Source organism: Centroberyx gerrardi, chromosome 11, assembly GCF_048128805.1.
Source record: "Centroberyx gerrardi isolate f3 chromosome 11, fCenGer3.hap1.cur.20231027, whole genome shotgun sequence".
Lineage (NCBI taxonomy): Eukaryota > Metazoa > Chordata > Actinopteri > Beryciformes > Berycidae > Centroberyx > Centroberyx gerrardi.
In genome coordinates, this window is record NC_136007.1 from 25,668,922 (window position 1) to 25,691,154 (window position 22,233).

The 22,233-nt window shown below is 45.3% G+C and overlaps 1 protein-coding gene across 1 annotated transcript in view; it reads left to right on the top strand.

Annotated features, from left to right (window-relative positions):
• robo3 (roundabout, axon guidance receptor, homolog 3 (Drosophila)) overlaps window positions 1-22,233 on the top strand; it is a 151,320-nt gene that overhangs the window by 82,310 nt on the left and 46,777 nt on the right. Inside the window, exons 3-6 of the mRNA XM_071924522.2 lie at window positions 17,247-17,404; window positions 18,530-18,650; window positions 20,444-20,582; window positions 21,977-22,104. Of these exons, the coding sequence (XP_071780623.2) occupies window positions 17,247-17,404; window positions 18,530-18,650; window positions 20,444-20,582; window positions 21,977-22,104 (546 nt within the window). The remainder of the gene's footprint in view (window positions 1-17,246; window positions 17,405-18,529; window positions 18,651-20,443; window positions 20,583-21,976; window positions 22,105-22,233) is intronic.

The window sequence follows — 22,233 nt, forward strand, 5'->3', positions numbered from 1 at the left end:
TGCAAATGACAGATCTCTTTGTACTCAACCTCATATATGAAAATAAAGTGTAAAAGTAAAATGTAAAGTACTGGCTTTTGTAGGTATTCAAAGAAGTCATTTTTTTTTAGTTATGGAAACTATAGTAGTTGTAATGCATATTTGTGTGCGCATGTGTTTGGATTGGTAATTGGTTATTTCTCAAGTGTAGGCAGGCCATTATCCATTTGCGAGCATTCATACACTGACAATTAGGCATTCAATAACTCATCAAGCGGAGTCACGCTTAGTTACCTCAGTGACACTTAATATTAATGACGTGTTTGATGCATGAAGTGTGACATTTTTTTCAAGCCTCAGTAGGTCCTCAGATTTGATTGAAATAGCTGACAGACAGGTAGCACTAGATCTGCATTTATTTAGACAAACATGACACCAGTGGTTTTGCATAGTACTGAATATGAAAGAAAAACACACTTGCACATCATCACATCACATCACATCATCATTTACTTTGGCACCTAGAAATACAGCCTGTCATGAATGTAGCATCAAAAGAAAATATTAATACCAAAGGAAAAACACTGTTCCCGTGTTCCTTAGCATTCATTTATCTATGTATAAGTGTAGCTGTCATCCAGCAATACACCTTATAAATCCCTTCCTTTGCGCTTTCTCATCCAAAACGTTCCATTACGCTGCATTAAAAACAGATTCCCCCCGACACTTTCCCCAAACGCTTCCTTCCTAAATTTGTGTTTTTCACCCCAATCCTATCCGATTTCACGGATAAAAGGAGATGCTTTGATCCTGAAAATGCGGCCTACGAAGTTCCACGCCAGGAGAAGAGGGCAATTCTTGTCAGATGCATAAAAGTCAGTCAAGCACAATAGACCTAACAGGCCAGACACCCCTGGGTGGGGATTTGACATTCAGAGCGACTTGCCAAGGCTCCTGGCTGCTTTTGTCGAGTGTTTTATACCTCTGACGGTTTTATTACGCCTGCTACGTCTCTACTGCCAGGCGTGATGGCTCATGAATATTCACGCCCGCGAGGGGGAGGGAGGAGGCGGTGGGGGCGGGGTCAGAGGCATTTCAAATAAACCAACTCTAAGGGTTTTTAAGCACCTCCACCCCCCCACCCACCCACCGTAAAACCTTGAAGGTTGGTTTGAGGTCAGGCCTTGGAGGTTCAAGATGGCAGCTGCCTTGTGGAATTCAGAGAATGAACAGGTGAGGAGCTGATGAAACTCCTGTCCTCCTCTGTCTTCTGTGTGCGAGTGTGTGTGTGTGTGTGCGTGTGTGTGTACATGTGTAAGTGCGTGTGGCAGTAGTCCAAACAACTTTCTCACCCACGGTAATCCTAGATGCCAGTGTGTGAGAAACAGCTGAACGGCACCGTCACCAGTTGTCACCCCCTACTCTCTCTCTCACACACACACACACACACACTCACACATACACACACACACACCTGTCATATGTGATCACCGAGAGCCTCGTCCAGAAAAATGGATTTCAGGGTTTATGGATGTGGAAATGGTGAGAGGATTTGGGGTTTGGTGTTAGGGGCGGTTAGGGTGGGAGGGAAGGGGAGGTTGGGTGGGTCTGATAAAGCAGATAAAGTCCCCCACCCACCCGCCACCCCCACCCACTTCCTTCCACAGGCCAAGCTCCCCTCCAGTTGCCCTCTCTCCCTGTTATTAACCCCTATGGTCTGGGGCCATATGGAGGTGACTAGAGCTCTGCGGTGCATGCTGTCATACACAGTAGAGCAAGGAGCGGCAGTACTGACCTAGACATCCATGCAGCCTGTCAGAATACCTGTGGGGTCAGGCAACTGGCCAGTGAGCTGGTGTCAGTCTGTCTTTATACCTGCTAACATTACAAATAGAGGTGCACCGATAGTAGAATTGGACTTGGTACCGATCCAGATCCCACTTATTCGTACTCCGATTACCATATGAAGCTGTCCTGATACGGATGCTTTAATGACATGCCGCAATATAAAACTTATCCGGCGGGATGAGAAATGTCTCCTGACGTGAAACTGAGACTTGGCTCTGCAGGCGAAATGCCATTCTGTTTTGCTAGGCCTAACACTGCTCTTTATCTGTTAACCTGTTCTGAATAAGCTGTTTTTAACAGTTAACCTGGTCTGAATAAGCTGTTTTTATCTGTTAACCTATTTTGAATAGGCTGTTTTTATCTGTTAACCTATTCTGAAGAACCTGTTTTTGTCTGTTAGCCTGTTCTGAGGAACCTGTTTTTCAGAGTCCGTCAATAAGCTGTTTCACCAATGTAAAAAGTAAGACAAGCTATATCGTCTAGCCTATGTTATGTAGCCTATTTCCTATTTTATTATGGTCATTTATCATTACTATTTACGTTTTAATTTGATTGTTACACAAGTGCATAATTTCATAAGCATAATTGATGCACTTGTTCCTGTAATTGTTTTGCAACAGGCTAATTCTAGACGGCATGGAGGACTGATGAATGAGTAGTACTTGGATTGGTACTCGTATTGGCCCATGTACTTGGTTCTGAAAAATTGGTATTGGTGCACCTTTAATTACAAACTTATCGATTCTACCCTTTACAATCTGTTTACAACAGGACCAGACAGATATATCAGAGTTGGCATAGCCAATACCATGATAAGCTTATAAACAATACAAAATAGTTTGGGCTGGGAATCTATGAGTGGGGAATGAGTGTGTACCCTGCTGGCCTGATTTTCCCACTCAGCCCTGCCTCTTCATGTGCATCTACAGGAGCAATACAATGTTTTCCACTAGCTGTCTGAAGCAGTTTGTCAATTCACATCCATTTGTCAAGGAAGCTACCGTCACAAGTCTCATTTTCCAGTTATCATCCACCCACTTGTGCAAATCTGTGCTGTTTACCCATCAGTTGTTTGTATGGAAAACCATGTGTATGAGGATATGTGGCTCGTCATGGTTCATCATAGCCCTACCATGAAACAGTCTGTGTGTGTTTGCAGCCAATATATTGAGCAAATAGGAGTTGATGACATGATCACCTCTCATACTGAACTCAAAAGAGAGGTTCTCAGTTGCATGACGACATCAACCTCTCTTATCTTAGTATGTATGTATGTACAGTATCTGTCTGTCTGTCTGTCTGTCTGTCTGTCTGTCTGTCTGTCTGTCTAAGCTCCGAGGTGTGTCCATGCTTCACTAATGAGATTGCAGGTCCCAGCCTTGTGGAAGACAGAGCCGAGGGCCATCCTGGTCTTAAAAGAGGGGGATCAGATGGCCAAAGTGAGGCCGGGGGCCTCCGGCTAACCCCCTCTGGTTGATAAGGCCGTCTGGTGGTCATTGAGCCGGGCCCATCAGCTAAACCCTCCTCCAGAGGATCGCCATGAATTAATTAGACCAGACTAAAGGGGAGTGAGACCAGTGACCAGCCCGTGTGTGTGTGTGTGTGTGTGTGTGTGTGTGTGTGTGTGCTCTTTCTGTGTGTCATAAAGGGTCAGTGGGACAATAGCGGGAGGATGGGGAGGGGGGAGGGCAGGAGGAGATGACAACAGGTGGTGTGAGGAAGAGCTTTAACCTCCTCCCCCCCTTTAACAACAGTGTGGCGCAGGGGCCACGGGGGCTGCGGAGAACAATAAAGGCCCCTTGCTCCAACCGTTGTGTCCAATCACGCCCCATTATCTCTCTAAGCTACTGATCACAGGCACTGCACTGCCAGACACACCAGGCCCTCTCCCCTAACCCCAAATGTCTGTCCTAGTTGGTTGTTTCCTACGTTTATTACCATGTATGTATGTATGAATGCATGCATGTATGTACAGTGCATATCAAAAGTCTGTACACCCTTGTCTTTTAGTTTTCCATGCTTAATACATTGTCAAAAATTTGTAGGCTATTGTTTTTACCCTGATGTTGCTGGTGACTACATGTAAATGCAAATTAATGTGAAGTCTGATTTAATTTGTTTTCATCTTAGGCATCAAGGCAATTAAAACTAGACAATTTGAAAGGGTTTGTAATGTTTTGATATCCACTGTATGTATGAATGTATATATGTATTTTTGAATATTTGTATGTATTTATTCATCGAGGTATGTTGCTTAAGAATACATTTTAGTCATTTTAGTCACTGAACACAAAACAAACAGCAGATACGGTAAGGATGCTAATAAATGGCAAAGAAAACAGTGGGGCAACAGCAGCACAGACACGATGAGCAGAGCTGAACACACATGCAGGAAAAATCAACAATGCAATACAAATCATATGAGAAGCAGGATACATCTGGGGAATTTCAGGCATCATTCATGACAGACAGTAAGCTGGAGAGGCCAACACAATCAATACACAGTTCAAACACATCAATCAAACACAATCAGAGCATCAATACAGAGCGGATCAAACGGACATAAAAGCAACAGAGGGAGACATATCTGGTTGTTAGTGTTGTTACTGAGCAGGAAAGTAGTGAATGTTAGACCAGCTGAAGGAGTCTTGTTCTGTCTGTGGACAGCGCATTCTAGTTAATGGGCAAATCATTCTACTTATAGGACAACTCATTCTAGGTGTTGAACAACTCCTTTTAGTTGTGGGACAACCCAGTCTGGTTATTTGGAAGCGCATTCTAGTGGCTGGAAAATGTATTCTAGTCATTGGACAACACATTCTAATTGTTGGATGACTCATTCTGGTTTTTGGCAATCCACTCTAGTCACTGGACGACTCATTCCAGACAGATTTTGGACAACTCATCTTTGGTACTGCCAGCATGATAGACAGCTGGCCTCCATGCAGAGCTAAATCAGAGGAGCACTCTTGAATTTGACAATGGATATTATTTCTATTAGGAGAGAGATCGTAACTAATATTTTCAACTGTGACGTAGCATCTTGTGAGGAGCATTGGTGGAAAATGTAATGGTAGAGAATGTCAGAGCTGTTCAAAAGCACTCTTGTTCTCAAATGAACGTTTGTTAAATTAGCATTTGTTTGATTGACACGCCCCCCTACCTCCCCCTGCATATAAATTAGAGGCTTATGTTCTTTCCTGATACGTTGATGACTATTATTGTCATCTCGAGAGCATCTTATTGGGGAATGAGAGCCTGTTTAACAATAGAGACCGCTCGCTCCTTTGATGTCAGCCTGGTTGAATATGCTTTTAGGTTGTACATCACTGCTGAGACAGTTTGTTCTGTGTCAGTTTGAGCTGTCTCACGTTTCCAACTCCCTGCCTGGTCACAGCAGAGGGGCTGTTTCAGAGTCGGTTTTTCACTCAAAAATTAACCCTCAGAAACTTTTTTTTATCGATTTTATCGAAGCATTTGCCAATGGGCATTCGGTATGGCTGAAGTAATACGAGTCGCCAGGTATTTCAAGGGGATTTAGGCATATTTGACCTGTCTGCAAATGGTAAATGCGAGGCCAAACAGCTGTGGAAAACGCTTATTGATTTCTACCCGTGTGTATTTGTACGAGATTCATTTCGCCTTAAGACGGGCTCGCACCGCGGAGTTAGAAAAGGTCAGCGAACGGGGGCTTAAGTCACTCAAGTGGAGCTAAATGGATTTCTGTTCCAAGATCCATCTGTTTTTGGAGTTTGTTGACAGGGTGGAAAATTGGCACTGTTGCTCTCCCCTCCCCCATCCCCCCCCCCCCCCCCCCCCCCTTTCTGCCATTCTTGTACAGGGGCGGGGCGGGGGTGTGGGGGGTGTAGTCAGGAGCATGGCACACTAATAGGCACCGGGTAAAACGTGTGCTGGGCACGAGGCGGGACACAACGCCTGACTACCATCTGCTCCGGCTATACGCGAAACGCACTCGCGAGCCGTTTGACAGGGAGAGAACCGCCGCGCCGGTTGGGCACCGGCCATACGTCGAGTTAGTGGACAGAGACAGCTGGAGGCGGGTCGGCCGACACGGGCGGACTGGCCCGTCTCCAGGAGGACGGCGCCGGTGTCAGAGAAGACGGTTCACCTTCTTCACCTCTCAGGCGCCTCTGCGATGGGACGCAGGGAAAGTGGATAGTGTCAAAGTTACTGACCTCAAAGTGAAACCGCACACATGCATAAAATGACAGGGTTAGTTGTGAGTGTGTGAGTGTGTGTGTGTGTGTGTGTGCAAGCAGCAAGACGCACAGCTGAATAAATTGGCAGGACCTAAAACAGCTTAGAAAACCCATGTGATGGTACACACACACACACACACACACACACACACACTGTATTCTGCTCTCATCTGGGTATTTTTCACAAATGGAGGTGTAAGCGCCTACACCAAAATCCTCCAATGGTTGGTTTACATGAAGTTTAATATTCCATTAATTGTCAGAATAATAGCCGCATCAGACTAAAAATGCCTCGTGGAATAGACCGGCCCGTTCTGTATGAGATTCCATTTGGTATGAAAGGGATGGTATAACCTGTTATAATCCATTCAATAGGAGAATATTAGTGGCAAACAGACATGTACATTCTTAAACCAATGTGTTTTCTTTATATATAATGCTCTATGAGTTTCCAGGAAAGTCTAAAACATTCTTCTCTACATTTATTCTGATGATATGCACCAAAGCAAACACCAAACACCACAAATTTTCAGATCACTTGTAGTGTGGAATGAGTTTATTTGGAGTCTTCAATCGGAAATAATTAATTGACAACGATGCCATTTCCAGCATGTAACCGCAGTCGGTGTGAATGAACTGCTGAATGTACCAGCAATGGAACGAATGAGTGAGCACAAGTCCCGCTCCCTCCCTCACCTCCCTCACCCCCCTCACCCCCTTGTAATTTCAGCATCACACTACGCGACTCTGCTCTATAAATCACCCTGTTAAAATTTCACTTGAAATTACTCATTGCTGGAGCAGAACACTTAAAAGCGCTCAATGCCACCATCCTACGACAATGCTCAGTAAAGAATGGTTGAGGAAGGGGGGGGCGGGGTGTGTGTGCGCACCCATTGTCTATAGCCCCTATTCCCCTATTCTCCATTTAGGGTCGGGTTAAAGGGGTGTTTCAGGTTTTCCAGATGGGTGAACTGACTACAGTAGCCCGATTGGGCCACAGGGTCAGCTTGGGGCAATATGGGGCCGGGGGGGGGGGGGGGGGGGGGGGGGTAGAGGCGGACGCTGTTCGCCTTACAATGGGCTTCTCAGCAATCCTCGGTGACCCTCTTGCCCCGCTGCTATAGGCCGCACGACGTCGGCCATTACTAGATTAAAGTAATCCTCTTTTCAGGCCCAGACAATGGCTTTATTAGCTGACCACACACAGGAGCTTCGACCACCTCTGTAATGGTATTGTTGTTTTGGGGGAGGGGGGGGTCCCGGGGTGGGTGTTATGGGTGGAGGGAGGGGGGGGTGGGTGGGGGCATTGGTGCTCCTCAGCAATGCCATGTATACATGCTTCCCCTTCTACTCATTTATTTCACTCTTCACACCGCCCATTTTCGTCTGTGTTCTCCATGTGGCTGTTTTTAGGGGAGGAGGGGAGGCTGTCCTATGGTGCGACACACACACACACACACACACACACACCACCACTGTCCACACTTCATATCCCCATCACATATTGGTGGACATATTGCTTGAATTATAATCAGATCAAGTGTGCGTATGAGTGTGCGTGTTTGCAAATACCCCTCCTCCTCCTCCTCCTCCTCCTCCTCCATCCCTCCCTAGCCCACACTGTTTTCCCTCTGAATCTCCACTGGCTTGTTTTTGCCAAACAACTCCATCAAAATGCCTTTTCATCTCCTTTCTTCCTCCGTTTCTGAGGCGCAGTATATTTCCCCCGCTAAAGGGAAAATGTCCTTTAAAATTCCCCCCAAAAAATGTCTGTGTGTTTTTTTTGCTGACAGATCTGCCTCTGTCAAAAAAAAAAAGCTCTTGGCATGAACGGCTTCACCTGATAATTTATTCAGCTTTAAGAGGAGTGGGAAGCCACTCACGCTGAATGAAGTATTGTCAAACAGTTTGAATATTTAATGACTAACTGGGGTAATTTGAAGAGACATGCCATGTCTCTATCTCTGTCATTTACATTATAGCCGCCATGACAGAGGAATACATTTGCTTTTGTAACAAAGAGATGTGAGGCTTCGGGATGCATTTTCTCATGCTCCCTACAGGATATCTGTCAGTCTCCATTGAAGTGAAGGCTTGTGAAGGGCAAATTCATTGCATCTGTATCGGGAATATATGACGAGCTTCATTCCAAAATGATTGAAATCGAGACAGTGACACCTATCCCTACACAGTTATTGCTGGTATGGAAGTAAAACTCACATTGGATTATTATTGAAGTTGTTAAGTCCTTTAATGTTATTATCCAACATACAGAGTTTTGGAGTGAAACCCTTCATATCTTTATCCGGTCTTTTGATATAGTGGCAGCAGCGGTAAGGACAATTAAACAGAATAATAAGAGGAAATAAGCCAATAAATACGCAGCTTGAGTCGTTAAGTTGATCGATTACATGGATCAAACACTGAATAGCCGCTCACCTTGGCTGTACTCCATCTGTGATACCGTTCCTCCTCGGAGGTCACAAGCCTTCACTGTTTATCATCATTTCCCATAAAGAGTCTAAAGATAGCGACTAATATAGCTTTAGGACAGCTTTTTAATAATGTGATATTATTGATTCCTGTCTGGAAATTCTCGTTTCTCCTGTCCCCCTTCACAGGGGGGTCAGGGTCAGATACAGAACAGCAGCCTGGAGCTGGTAGGGATTCAGTGTCGTGCTCAAGGACACTTCAGCAGGGCGAATGCTTGCAGACACTGATTGAATGATTGCCTCTCTTTCTTGGAGACGAATCTGAGCCGAGAGCTAGCCAGCGTGACTAGAACAGGATAGAGAGGCGCCGGCGCTCGGTAGCCACAACGCCACTTTAATTGCTCCAGAATTACGGAGTCCATACTCTGCTGAGTTTGAGTCTGCTGGTCGGCGAGGGTTTGGGGAGAGGACACGCATAGATGAAAAATTGGCAGAAAACACACATACGGCCACATACACACACACACACACAGGGCCAACATGCCATGCCACGGGAGGTTTGCGGTGGATTAACCTCAAGCTTGCTGCGTGGGTGAGCACAGCCGGAGCAGGACCACCAGCTCAGGATGGGGATGGGAACCTGCCGCTGAGCCAGACATAGGTGAACACTCCCCATGCCGGGAGATTGGAAGGATTTGCACTCCAAATGAGGAGGAGTTTGCCTCTGTGTGTGTGTGTACTTGTGTGGATGTATGTACAGGCACATACGCGTATGTGTTGATTGTATCTGTGTTTGTGAGCACACAAATACCGTCCAGTGTGGAAACGGAGCGGACCTGAGTCGCTTTCTGCAGTACCAGGTTGATGGGAGGAGGGGGTGGGGGTATAGGAGTTGGGGTGGTGGTGAGGGTGGGAGGGGGGGTGCTGTTGTGGGAAGATTTTGCCTGCCAAGTAGTATTTTAATACGGCCCCCCTCTTGACTTGAAATATGGCTGTTTCAATCAAACGGGCCTGGCATGCCTCAGGCTCGTTCTGCTCTGTTTGTGTGTGTGTGTGTGTGTGTGTGATGGTGGGGGGGGTTGAGGATTCAGCAGGGGGGTGGTGGAAGGTTAGCCAAGGCCCATAATAGCTCTCTAGACACGTACACGAACACACAGTGTTAGGCTTATTACTCAAAAAGTAATAAATTACTCCGGCTACTCATTTCAGAAATAACACTATTACTTTACTGCTTTTCCATTACGCCCCCAAAATCGGTGATATTGTCCTCTCTTACATCAGAAATCAGGATAATTCAGTTCAGTGTCCCGTGAATGATCAAGGGAACCAACTAGTGCTGATGTCCAGTGTTCTTGTTGTCATCATCAACATCAACTTTCTGGGTAAAAGTAACATCACGCATTGCCATCTATGGCTTGGTTGTACTTTGGCATGTATTGCTTCTCGCTCTCTCCAGAAGACTCCAGAAGACTCCAGAAGACTCCAGCACTTTAGTGGTGCTGTAGGAGAAACTAACCCCACTGGAATCGGACGGTACACAGACACACAGACACACGGACAGAGCCTCCGCCTCCCCACGGGCTTCCCCTTTTCCCTTCAGTGTCTGCGCTGCCGATAATGAGGGCCTCCTTTACCGTCCCATCGCGGCATGTGGGGGGCCCGTGGTCATATCGGCTGCTGTACTGCTGCCAAGTACACCCCCCCCCCCCCCCACCCCCCCCCCCCCCCCCCCCCACCCCACCCCATCCGCCCCCCACTGCCGCACCACCCTCCTTGCAACACGTCTGTGTGTGACAAGACACCGTGGAGGGGCCAGGCCCGGGCGTTTATGAGCGCTTAAAAAGCCGTGAAACATCGCACCTTGACAGATAACCTCATCTATCTCTTTCTCACCACTGAACCCCCCCCCCCCCCCCCCCTTCCCCCCCTTCCACCCCACCTCCCCCACCCCATCCCATCCCATCCCATCCCATCCCATCCTCTGACAGTGGTCTCCAACGTTGCGCCGGGCCTCATGTTTTATTACTTAATTTAATTTTGGGTCGCATTTCACTTGAGGTGATGCTCATATCGCATTAAAAGCCATCGTAAGTGCATTATAAGCACATTGCGAGTGCGTGATAGCAATTGCAATCAGAGTGTGATGTCAAAGACACAATGTGCAAACAATTTATACTCTATGATGCAACTGTACTGTCAATGACATGATATTAAATTGTAATTTTCTGATGTTTGTCTGATGATTATATTGTAAGAAAGGTTATATATTCTATTATCTGGCTTATAATCTGCATGTAATGCATCACAATGCATGGACTTGTGGTTTTTTATTTCAGTGTTATCAGGGCCAGTTGCTAATAATGGGTTTTCCTGAGGTTTGCTCTGATAAATACCAAGGCTTTGACATAATGGTAATTGGTACCATAGAGATTTTCTGTCAGCTTATGGTCTTGACTTAAAGGTTCAATTTGGCAAACACTGCAATGCTCTATCAAACTGATTATTTGCATTGTTTTCATTTTACACATCTTTAATGCTCGATCCCTTCATTGATCGGACAGAAAGGGTTTCAGGTTTTCTGCTGATTTCATGCGGAATGGTGAAGAAAAATCAGCACTTCTGCCGATCTGGAAGGAGCCCCTGTTTCTTTTTTTTGCCCAGCCGTCTGGCTCAACATTCACCTCAACCCGGAGGGTCAGCGGCTCATTTTTTTGCTGCTATGCAAGGAAATGATTTTTCATGCTCTTGTCACTGCGGCTAGTGGGACCAGCTGCTTTTCACCCATCAGCCCAGGTTTGGTGGCAGCATTTAGGGGCGGGGGGGGGGGGGGGGGGGTTCCAGGCGAGGGTGGGGGGTTGATGGGTGGGGTTTGGGTGGGGGTGGGATTGGGGCAGCTGTTGTGGCTGCTAAATGGACTCAGATGACGGGGCTAAGCAGCAGCGACAGTGGCCTAAATGAGTGTTGCTGCACCAGGCGACACGCTCGCGGACAAAAGAAAATGGAGGGAGTAAATCTGAGGGAAAATGCATTGGGCATTGATGAACAGGTTATATGTGTGTGATTGTGTGATGTCGGGGGTTGTGTGTGTGTGTGTGTGTTTTATGTTGAAGGGTAGGGCAGCAGTACCGCCTGGGCTAAGAAGGTGACCCTTCTGGACTCATGGAAGGAGTAATTGAAATGCTCTGCCCCTGTGACTCCCATTCAGCTAGCTTTAGCGCCGGCTCAATTTTGCTGCTGGCCATACCGGCATTTCCAGAGAGCCAAACCATGTTATGTCATTTACTCAAGGCCATAAACTACTCTCAGGCCATAGAGCCAAATGACAGCACCATGGAAAAAAAATGGAATTATCCTTAAAACCTAAGATGTTTTTTGGGGGGAACATATTGGGTCAGCTGTCAAAAAGTGTGGATAAAGAAGTGGTAAGGGCTTCTGTCAGTGTGTACGTGTGTGTGTGTGTGTGTGTGTGTGTGTGTGTGTGTGTGTGTTGGTACGCGGCAGGGGGGCTTACAATCTCCAGTCTCCCCACATATTGGACCGGCCTGTTCGTATTGCATGCAGACAGTGTTTTGCTGTATTTGCTGCTACAGCTGCCACGCCGCGTATCTGTGTGAGTGTCTGTATTTGTATTTGGGTGGGATGGGGAGGGTGGGGGTGCTTAGAGGCGGCCTGGACATCTGTCTCCAACTGTGAGCACCCCCCCACCCCCCACGCTCCTCCTCTCCAGACCCTCCCAACCCCACTGAAAACACACACACACCAATATCCTGTGCGGGCCGTTTCATCATGGTGTAATGGTTGATGGTTGATAGGGATCGGAGGGGGTCCACTCTGGATAATGAGAGTGGCTGATGGAAGGTGGCTTCTGACGGGGGCCCCCGTTGGGCCCAAGGGCCCGGACAGATATTGCCTAGGGGAGCACACTCTAGAGAGAAGGGAGAAGGTGTTTGTGTATGTGTGTGTGTGTGTGTGTGTGTGTGTGTGTGTCTAAGCAGGCTTGATAACGGGATAAGAAGAATGTATGTACTTGGCAGAGAGGCCGAGAGCATCGGTGTGTATGTGCGTATGTATTCACACACGTGATTCACGCTGAAACAGATTGCCTCATGTCAGGACAAGACGTAAGCCGACGGATTGACGGACGACCAGCTCAATCCCCCACAACACAGCTCGAACCTGAGGCCTCTTCTCTCTATTCCCCCCCCCCCCCCCCCCCCTTTTTCTTTGCTCTGCCAGCCAAGGGACTATCCGTCATTCTCTCTTTGCCATCTGAATATTTATTTTTGAGGGGGTGCTGTCACACACACACACACACACAGTCCTTGGAACATTTAATGACAGCGATAAAGCCATTTAATTAAAAGTGAACCAGAGCTTGCCCCCGAGGTTTTATTATGTCAAATCAAAAGCTAAAATGATGCCCTGATATACAGCAGGGTCCTGATACCTTGCACGCCTGGTAAATCACAGATGTCTAGTGGTCACGGATAAACGGTACTTTCATACAACAACACACTCTGGTTACTGTCCTGTAGCTTGTAGGGTGTTTTTGAATATTATATTGGTTCAGTGTAATTTGCACTACACACATCCATCACAGTACATCACAAGTTGATAAATGCTACGTGTGAGCGGGCGTCATTTGTTTCTGTGTGTGACTAATGTGTTTGTCTATGGGTACACAAGGAAACAGTTTAATTGAGAGACACAGGTTGACAGCGATCTCACGCAGACAGAAAAACTAATATAGATAAAAGCCTTGGAGAAGCCGAATTTGATTTTTCTCAGGACTTGGATGCAGTTGTGTTTATCTCAGCATGTGTATTACTTGGCCAGGGTTAGGGGCTCCAATCCCACTTGTACTGAAAATATATACTGTACATTTGTGGCACTGTAAGGCGCTTTGCATAAAGGTAGCTCCCAAATGTCATATGTTATATTGCATTAGATGACAAGAGGTTTGCCTCACGCCTCTGAAGAAGAGGTGTGTGTATGCCTCTATGTATGCATCCTCACATATGCTCAGCAGTGTGTACTCCTATCTGTTACTGTGTGTGTATGTGTGTGTGTGCACTGACTAAAGCACACCGTTCGGGCCCAGCGGTGGGGATTACTCTGGCTTTGTAGAAGGGGTTTAAAGAGGGGGTCAAAGTGCACCCACTTAATATGGGCCCCCAGGGGCCTCGTGGGTAATTGCCAGTGCCTAATAAACTTCTGCGGACCCTCTTTCGCTCAAATCTGGCCAGTTCGGGGGACAGAATGGGAAAGATCAGGTGCCCCTGGAGCCAAGCTCTCAGACTGGTGTGTGACAGGTCATTGCAGCCGTCCTTTAACCCCGCGGCATGGTAATTCAGACCCGGGGTGCAGGGAACCGCCATGCTTTCCTCCTCTCTTTGCGTGACTGGACAGGCTCCTGAGTAATTTAGTCAGGCTTTTCTATTTCCCTGTGCATAGTGGTTGGGGAAAATGTCTTTGCCAGGTTTAGATAAGGTCAGGGGTGTGGTTTGGCATATCATTCCAGGGTTGGAAAGCCAGTGGGATTTGGAGTGCCCCAAATGCTCCGTGGGTAACTAATTGGCCATTAGGATACGGGTCTGACTGCAGCCATAAGCGGCCGTTTCATCCGGTATGCACAGCTCCCTCTAAGAGACACAGATAAACAGCTTAATGGTTCGTCGTCCAACAATGAATTGTGCAGACCTATAAAGCTCCCTTGTATTTTATCAGGGCCACGGCAAGCGCAGGGTCCGTTCCCTAATGAGGAAATGAAAAATGTTCTATTCCCCCCTTAAACACCGATATACCCGTCTCGTGTGACCTTGATTATAAACAAAACAAGCTGATTTATCACCTCACGTACACGCCCACACGCACCCTCGCTCCAAGAGGACGCCACGCTATCTCGACAGCTAGAGAAATGGGCCTTCGCTGCATTGAGCCTGACACCGCTGCGTTGACAGAGATACAGCGATAGGGGGATATTTTCCACGCAAACCTACGGTAATCCAGACAAAGAAAGCGTCCCCATAAGTCCCAATGTAAGTGGGCTCGTATGGATGGATGGATGAATGGATGGATAGATGGATGGCGATGATAATGGTAATGTCCCGGGGCTTTGTTGGCTTGTCTGTGCCGTCATTAGGAGAGGCGTGTCATTAATCAGATGAGGCAGTGACCCTCCCCTGCTGGCCTGTGACATTACAGCGACATTGGCGCTGTTTTTCAGCGACTGTGAACTGGCGTACATGGACACACACATGCACACACCCACCCACACACAAACGCATACGCATGCACGTTCACAGGTGCACGACCACTCAAACAATCACACCATCGCGGATGACCACACACAGGCAAACACGCAAGCATACGTGTACACATGATAAATTAAATGATCCATCGTTATCGACAAATGTCAAAAATGCCCGAAGGAGACATTCACTGACAAACACTGACAAGCACTGACACACACAAGTTACTGGTATACATGAATATACACTGTCATTTCGACAGGAGTGAGTAACATCCAGCCCATGGCAGATAGTTAAACATGGAAGCCCAAAGACCGACCCAAAGCGTCACACACTTTCATATTACATCCTGTGTTCCACCCCCACAACAAACATGCATTCCCTTCCCATGCTCCTCTAGTCCCCAAGGGTTCAAATTCCAAGTGAGCGAGTATATATGTATTTCCAACAGACCTTTGAAAACCATCCTGTATTCCCCTAAACCTCAGTGCAGATGAACATAAAGCGCTTGTTTATGCCACTGAAGACACATTTCAAAAGGACCAATACAATATATGACAATAAATCAGGGTTTTTGAAGTGTTACTGGGGGGGGTTATTTCCTAGTTATTTTTTAATTCTATTTCACTTGAATGGGGAGATAGAGAAATATTTGTTTGGTTGAATCAGCAGAAGAGTAATTAGTGGTGAGTTGTGTGGAGGTAAAGTGTTGCATATAGTATATCCTATATGGTGCAGTTATGAAGTCAGTTCCATCATGTGTTGATGGTTCTTTTTGCAGATATAGGCACGCTATTTAATATTTAAGATCACATTTTACATCTATTTTTTCCCCAAGCAAGAATACTTGTCTGCCAATATTCTAAACAGTGCATTTTAATGAAGTTTGTACTTTGACAACGATCGAGGCGAAATACTTGACAGCTTTTTTAGCAGCTACGCTCAAAAGTCCGTAAAGTGCCGTCTGTGTAAATTAGGACGGCAGTTTCTGACATGACTTGCACTTTTTGAGGAAGAATAACTCTGATTGCTCTCTGCTCATCCTTATGACAGCCTTGACAGCCCTGCAGTTCTTTGCACACTAAGGAAAGCTGATTGAGGACATGAGGAGAATGTCAATATATTGATATTACGTATTGATATCGTCAATGAAACCACCATAATGTATGCAAATCAAGCACCCCATTCTCCACCATCAATTAATCATCCACCAACTCCTTGATGTCCAAATCTCACATTCACTCATAACTTCAAAGCGAACTTTGTGGAATCTTTGAGGGTAGAAAGTTGATAGCCCACAAGTACTATTTTGAAAGAGATGCTACTCAGACTTTGGAAAGTTTCTCAACAAATGCCCGGGAGAGATTGTGATGTTAAAGGGAATTTTGGGAGGGTCTATTTTTCAGATCAGTGAGGGCGGGAGGCTCTTTGGAGGACATTTGAGCCAGATAGGAATGCCCGGAGGTTAGACAGTCATCCCTCTCATTGGTCTAGGTAGCTAGCTCCCCTTTGTAAATCCCCGGAGTGGCTTAGGCCAGACTTCTAGCCTGCAGGCCAGCATGGTTTTAGCCTCTCTGGCTAGACTGGTGTATGTCAAGACATCATCCTAGACTACAAAAAGCCTACTCCACACCTGTAATCTGAGAGGTCACAGAGCTCGAGAGACTGAAATGGAAGAGAAAAAACAATGCCTTCAGGTATCAACCACAAGCTGTTGGCTACAGAGAGATGGATTTGGAAGGAAAGCGGGGGGGTGACTGACCGGAGACAAATCTCTCATGCATTATGAATAGACTGGCAGAAAGCAAAAGAGAAAGAGAGTCGTTTTCTGAAGTCCAAAATTCAAAATAGGCTTCCCACCATTAAGGTAGTTGGTTTATCTGAAATTTTTTGTTTGAATGGTGACTTGTTTTCTTGATCACATTTCCAAGTGAATTTATGCGTGTGCATTTGCCAGGGGAGTGTGTGTGGGCTGGACTGAATAATTCATCTGCTTTCTGTGTGTCAGATAGGAGAGCCTTCATTATTGATGAGCTGTGATGCCACACATAAGACAGAGTCAATGTAGACCTTAGGGACGCACGCACGCGCACACACACACACACACACACACACACACACACACACACACACACACACACCGTGTTAAAGTCACAGTCATATCATTAGAATTGCCCTGTGAGGCTTTGCGTCATTCATTTCAGTCAAACAGTGAGAGATGATCCTGATTTTTGAGTTGCACCTGTTTTGCATTCATGCCATGTTTCATGTTGAAGGCTAAACACCAGTAGGACGTCAGCAGGGCTACACTGATTATAAGAACTGTACAGTGTTCTTATGATTAGTGTAGCCCTGCTGACTTCCTACTGACTCTTACAAAGATGTATAACAGAGTGTATCAGGTCTTGGATTCTAAGGTATGCATAGTCAGATAAAGGACAATGTCATCAGCAAAGAGGTTTACACTTTGTCTTACCGTCTTTCTCTTTCTCCTCCCTCCCTTTCTTATCCAGTTCTGAGAGATGACTTCCGTCAGACGCCTAGTGACGTGGTGGTGGCAGCAGGTGAGCCGGCTGTCATGGAGTGTATCCCCCCCAGAGGCCATCCTGAGCCCACCATCTCTTGGAAGAGAAACAACATCCGGGTCAATGACCGAGATGAGAGGATCACTGTAAGTTGATTACGCAGTTTCAGTTTCTGGAGACAAATGTCAGTGTCTTGAAACAAGGCGGAATACATGGATCACTCCACCAGTATCAATAAAATGACACTTGATTCTAATAAAGGCTTGAAACAAGTTGGTTTATATTGGAAACAAGTGAAGCTCCTCCCCACTGCTGATTTTCTCACTTATTTCAAGGAAAATTAAATTGTGATGCTCAATTCTAGATTAAATCACTTGTTAAGATGGATATTTTTTGTAGTGAGGTGCAGTATTTTGATGCCCTCATGCTCCATTGGCAGAGGAAAGTGTGTGTGTGTGTGTGTGTGTGTGTGTGTGTGTGTGTGGGCAAATGATCAATCAGCCATTGCTAAAGTAATTTACAACTGATTAGGTTTGTGCATGATGGTGCATGCGTCTACTTTCTCTCCTTCATTTGTCAGGTGGTCTTCCATTCATTTTGTGACTGATCAATAATTAGTATTGCCATCGACGGAATGGCAATTGAGTTTTGATTATTGACAAGAAGCCCCTGATTAAGAATCAATTCAATTTCATCATTGTCGATAATTGAAAAGCATTGTTGTGATGGAATTGCACTGATTGGCATTTGATTGAATTATTTAAAGGGTGTTCATCTCAATAAACCCCGCCTGCTAGAAATTCTCGGCCACACAAAACTTCACAACATAATAGAATTAGTAATGACATTACCCATACATGCACACTTATATGGAAGCATGCATGTGTGCACACACACACACACACACTAGAGTCTCAAATGATAAATCAGTGCAGCTGCTTATTACAAAATGAGCAGTGGAAAATGTTTCCACGGCGATTGATCTGGAGCTAGACTCAGTGTCAAGCAGCATATGAAATAGTAGAGGAGCCATCCGTCATGAGAAAGACTGAGAAAGACGGAGTGGCTTCTGTCCTGACTAACGTGCCTGAATGTCACATTTCCCACCTCTTCCCATTTATCTCCTTTCTTTCCCTCTCCTCCCTCACCTCATCTCTTCCTCCCCCCCCTTCCCTTTTGATCCATTTTCTTCTCTCCCTTTCTCCCTCCTCTGCTTTTCTGTCTCCTTCCCCTCTTCTCCTCCCTGCTTCCCCCTCCTCCCGCATCTTCAGATCCGGGGAGGGAAGTTGATGATTTCCAACACCAGGAAGAGTGATGCTGGCATGTATGTGTGTGTTGGTACCAACATGGTGGGAGAGAAAGACAGCGACCCGGCTGAACTAGTGGTATTTGGTGAGTTGTTTTCTTTCTTTTTTTTTTCACTATAATGTGGTCATCTTTTGAATACCGTTTGGGGAACGGCACATAAGGGAATTACAGTAATCTGATTTCACAGTCATCAAATTACAAATCCTTTTGAAAACATGGTAATTGTTGAATTACACAAACACATGTTTGAGGGGGAAAAGGCATTTAGATTGTGAGATTATAGGCACAAATATTTCAGAAAATGTAAATAATATAATAATTGCATGGCTAAATTGCAATTTGTCAATTGGAAGAAATTGTTCATTCACTTTCATATTCAATGGATTTGAATTATATCTTGAAATAATGAATGTTGAGGTTGTAGATGATGATAATAAAGATTCAAATTACAGCATAAATTGTATAAATTGGAATAAATTGGAAAGATTCTATGAATGTTGGAGGCAAAGTAATCACAAAGTAAATGAGTTTTCATAATCCTATGGATTTAGTTACTGATTACAAATTTATCCAGGTATGTAGTCATTTGTAATGGTTTTTAAAGTATCCTTCCCAAATCTCATGTTTATTCTGCTTTCTGTCTTTCTCCACGGTCTCTTTTAGTCTGCATTTGCTTTTATGTCTTGCTGCAGTTTCTCTCCCCGGCTAATGTTATCGCACTGCTAGATGAATGTTTCCCTCCTCGCTGCCCTTTCCTTTCCTCTCTTGACCTGTCTGTTTGTCTCTTTCCCTCTCTCTGGGTCTCTTCTTCGCTCTCAGCAAAGCAGCAACATAATGGGTCTCAAAGCTTGTATTGATCCAAGGAAACAGACAGAAAATTCATATTTCCTTTTCAGTCCCACCAACACATTGTGGTGCATGAGTAGAGCTTACTGCTTACACCTGAATCCAACAGGAACCGAATGGAGCCAATGTGTCAAATTCAGGCAGAATGTGACACTTAATTACTTGATTTATGGTTCCTGAAAAATGCATGGTCAGATTATTTTCTCTCTATCTCTCTATCTCTCTCTCTCTCACTCTCAAGTTGATAGCCAATAATGCACATCTGCACTTATTTCTGTATGCATATCCATTTATAAATCAGATTCTGATCATAAGAAGAGCTTACAATACATACTTGCATCTCTGGACGCATGTCTGTAGCCTATATTGGTTCTCCCATTTGTACACTTCATAGCGTAAATAGATAAGCGCTGCACAACGCAGTGGAGATCCTCTTTTCCACACAATTTACCACACAATGTTCACCTCCTCCAAGCCCTACTTCTGCTACTCTCCCTCCATCGTTCCCTTCTTTCTTTCACTCCCCTTCTTCTCTGTCTCTATAATTTAACACCTTTGGCAAAGCTGGACACACTCTGCAATGCGGTTTCCTGTCTTTTAGCATCAATTTTTCTAAAGGTTTCCTGCTGAAAAAGCAAGTAGTTGAGTATTTGAGAAGCTAAAGATGAGATTCCAACAACATTTCTTTGATATGAGCTTTCATGTCAAAGAATTTTTGTTGGAATTTGGCCATGGGTTTCCGGATGTGGCCACATGGTTCCGTCACATGTTTTCTTTCAAAATGGTGATACCGGAGGTGTTACAAAGTGCTGACAAATGTGAAAAGTTAAACTGCAATTTGGAAATAGGTTGCATCACAGGGGACTCTAATCTTCTCTCTCTCTCTCTCTCTCTCTCTCTCTCTCTCTCTCTCTCTCTCTCTCTCTCTCTCTCTCTCTCTCTCTCTCTCTCTCTCTCTCTCTCTCTCTCTCTCTCTCTCTCTCTCTCTCTCTCTCTCTCTCTCTCTCTCCTCTCTCTCTCTCTGATTACAGAGCGGCCGGTGTTCACCAAACAGCCGGTGAACCAGGTGGTGCTGGCAGACGATACGGTGGACTTCTTCTGCGAGGTCCACGGAGACCCGACTCCCACCGTCCGCTGGCGGAGAGAGGAGGGAGAGTTGCCCCGGGGCAGGTAAGACAGACACCACACTCATGCACCCTCTATTAGAACTGCATGGCGCTTCAGCACGACCCTAGTATCACGATACTGAAGCCTTACGATCAGTGCTAAGGTGTAACTCAGCAACAGTAACAAGCAGGGCATCAAATTACAATTTCAATAATATTACAGCTACCAATCAAAAAAAGCTATTTATGTTATTAACCCCTTTTAAATATCAGATTGAATTTGAATTATACAAAAACTACATCCCACCCCAAGCTCCCAATTCATTTTCCTCATAATTAGTCAGCATTCTCACACACTAAGCCAGTTAAATGGTAAAAACAATTTGCCACTACGATTTTAGCAAGTGAAAGTGTGACAAACACGTTGGATATCAATACTGTGTGGTTTCGCTAATCATTCACAGGAGAGGAAGGTAGGAGAGGATGCTGTTGACAGTTTTGAGGGTTTAACAGAAAAGTGATGAAAGTAAAGCAATGATATTACTTGATGTAATATCATTACATATGTAAATAAGTAACGCATAATGAGTACTACATCACTTTTTTGCATGACGATTCCAACGCTGCTTACAACACTTCCAAGGATTCAAAGTATCACAGAGTAGTACAAGAATCAAAATTGATGGCCTATATGGGGCAGGAACCATCCGATAATCCAAATATTAAAGAACATAATGACAAACACACTTGTAGAACAGCTATTTAGCTTGCCAGTTTGTGCCATTAGACAGCTTCTGCACCTCCTGTGCTACCAACAAGGGGTTTTCATCATTGTTTGGTGTGGTATCATGATGCTAATTGATTACAGTCATGATAGCTGCCTGGGTGTAGTATTGAAGGGCAGAATTGTGGTCTTGTGAGAGGCATACTCTCCGTCTCTCTCTCTCTCTCTCTCTCTCTGGATTTGATTGGATGAAACTTTAATGATCCCTGTGGGGAAATTGGGTAAAATGTTCCCTTGTTGTCAGCAGGATTCAAATCTGCACAGGGAGACTCCAATGGATTTCTTGTCCACTGCCTAAAGCGCTACACGACAACTCACTCTCCCTCCACCAGCGTACACGGGCACATACAGTAGGCCCGTTTTATTAGTTAAGGGATCAGAGGCTTAACATTGTAGCTGGCTTGCAATTTAAAATATCTCGCTGTCTTTTCTTGCAAATCTCTCAATATGTAGACAAAAATCAATGAGATTTAATCAAACCTATATATCGCTGCTGTCAGGTGAAAACCCTATATTGCCAAAATGTGAAACAGCCTTGATATTAGCTTGACAACTATGGGTTTTTTGAGGGTTACTCAATGAAAGGGTTGAAAGGGACCATGTAATCCTGAGTTGGAGTTATAGAGTGATATATAGTATTTAGTGCTAATTCCCGGGTGTTAATGTCTTTCCAGATTTGAGATCCGCAGTGACAACAGCCTCCGTCTGACCCAGGTGAGGGCCGAGGACGAGGGCACTTACACCTGCGTGTCGGAGAACAGCGTGGGCAAAGCCGAGGCCTCCGGTACTCTGCAAGTTCATGGTAAGACATGGGATATACACACACAAACACACACACACAAAACACACACACACATGCATCAGAGATTTACGGCTTAATTTCCGTTTGCTATCCAAGCAGTTAAAATTCCAGGCAGATCTACTGACAACA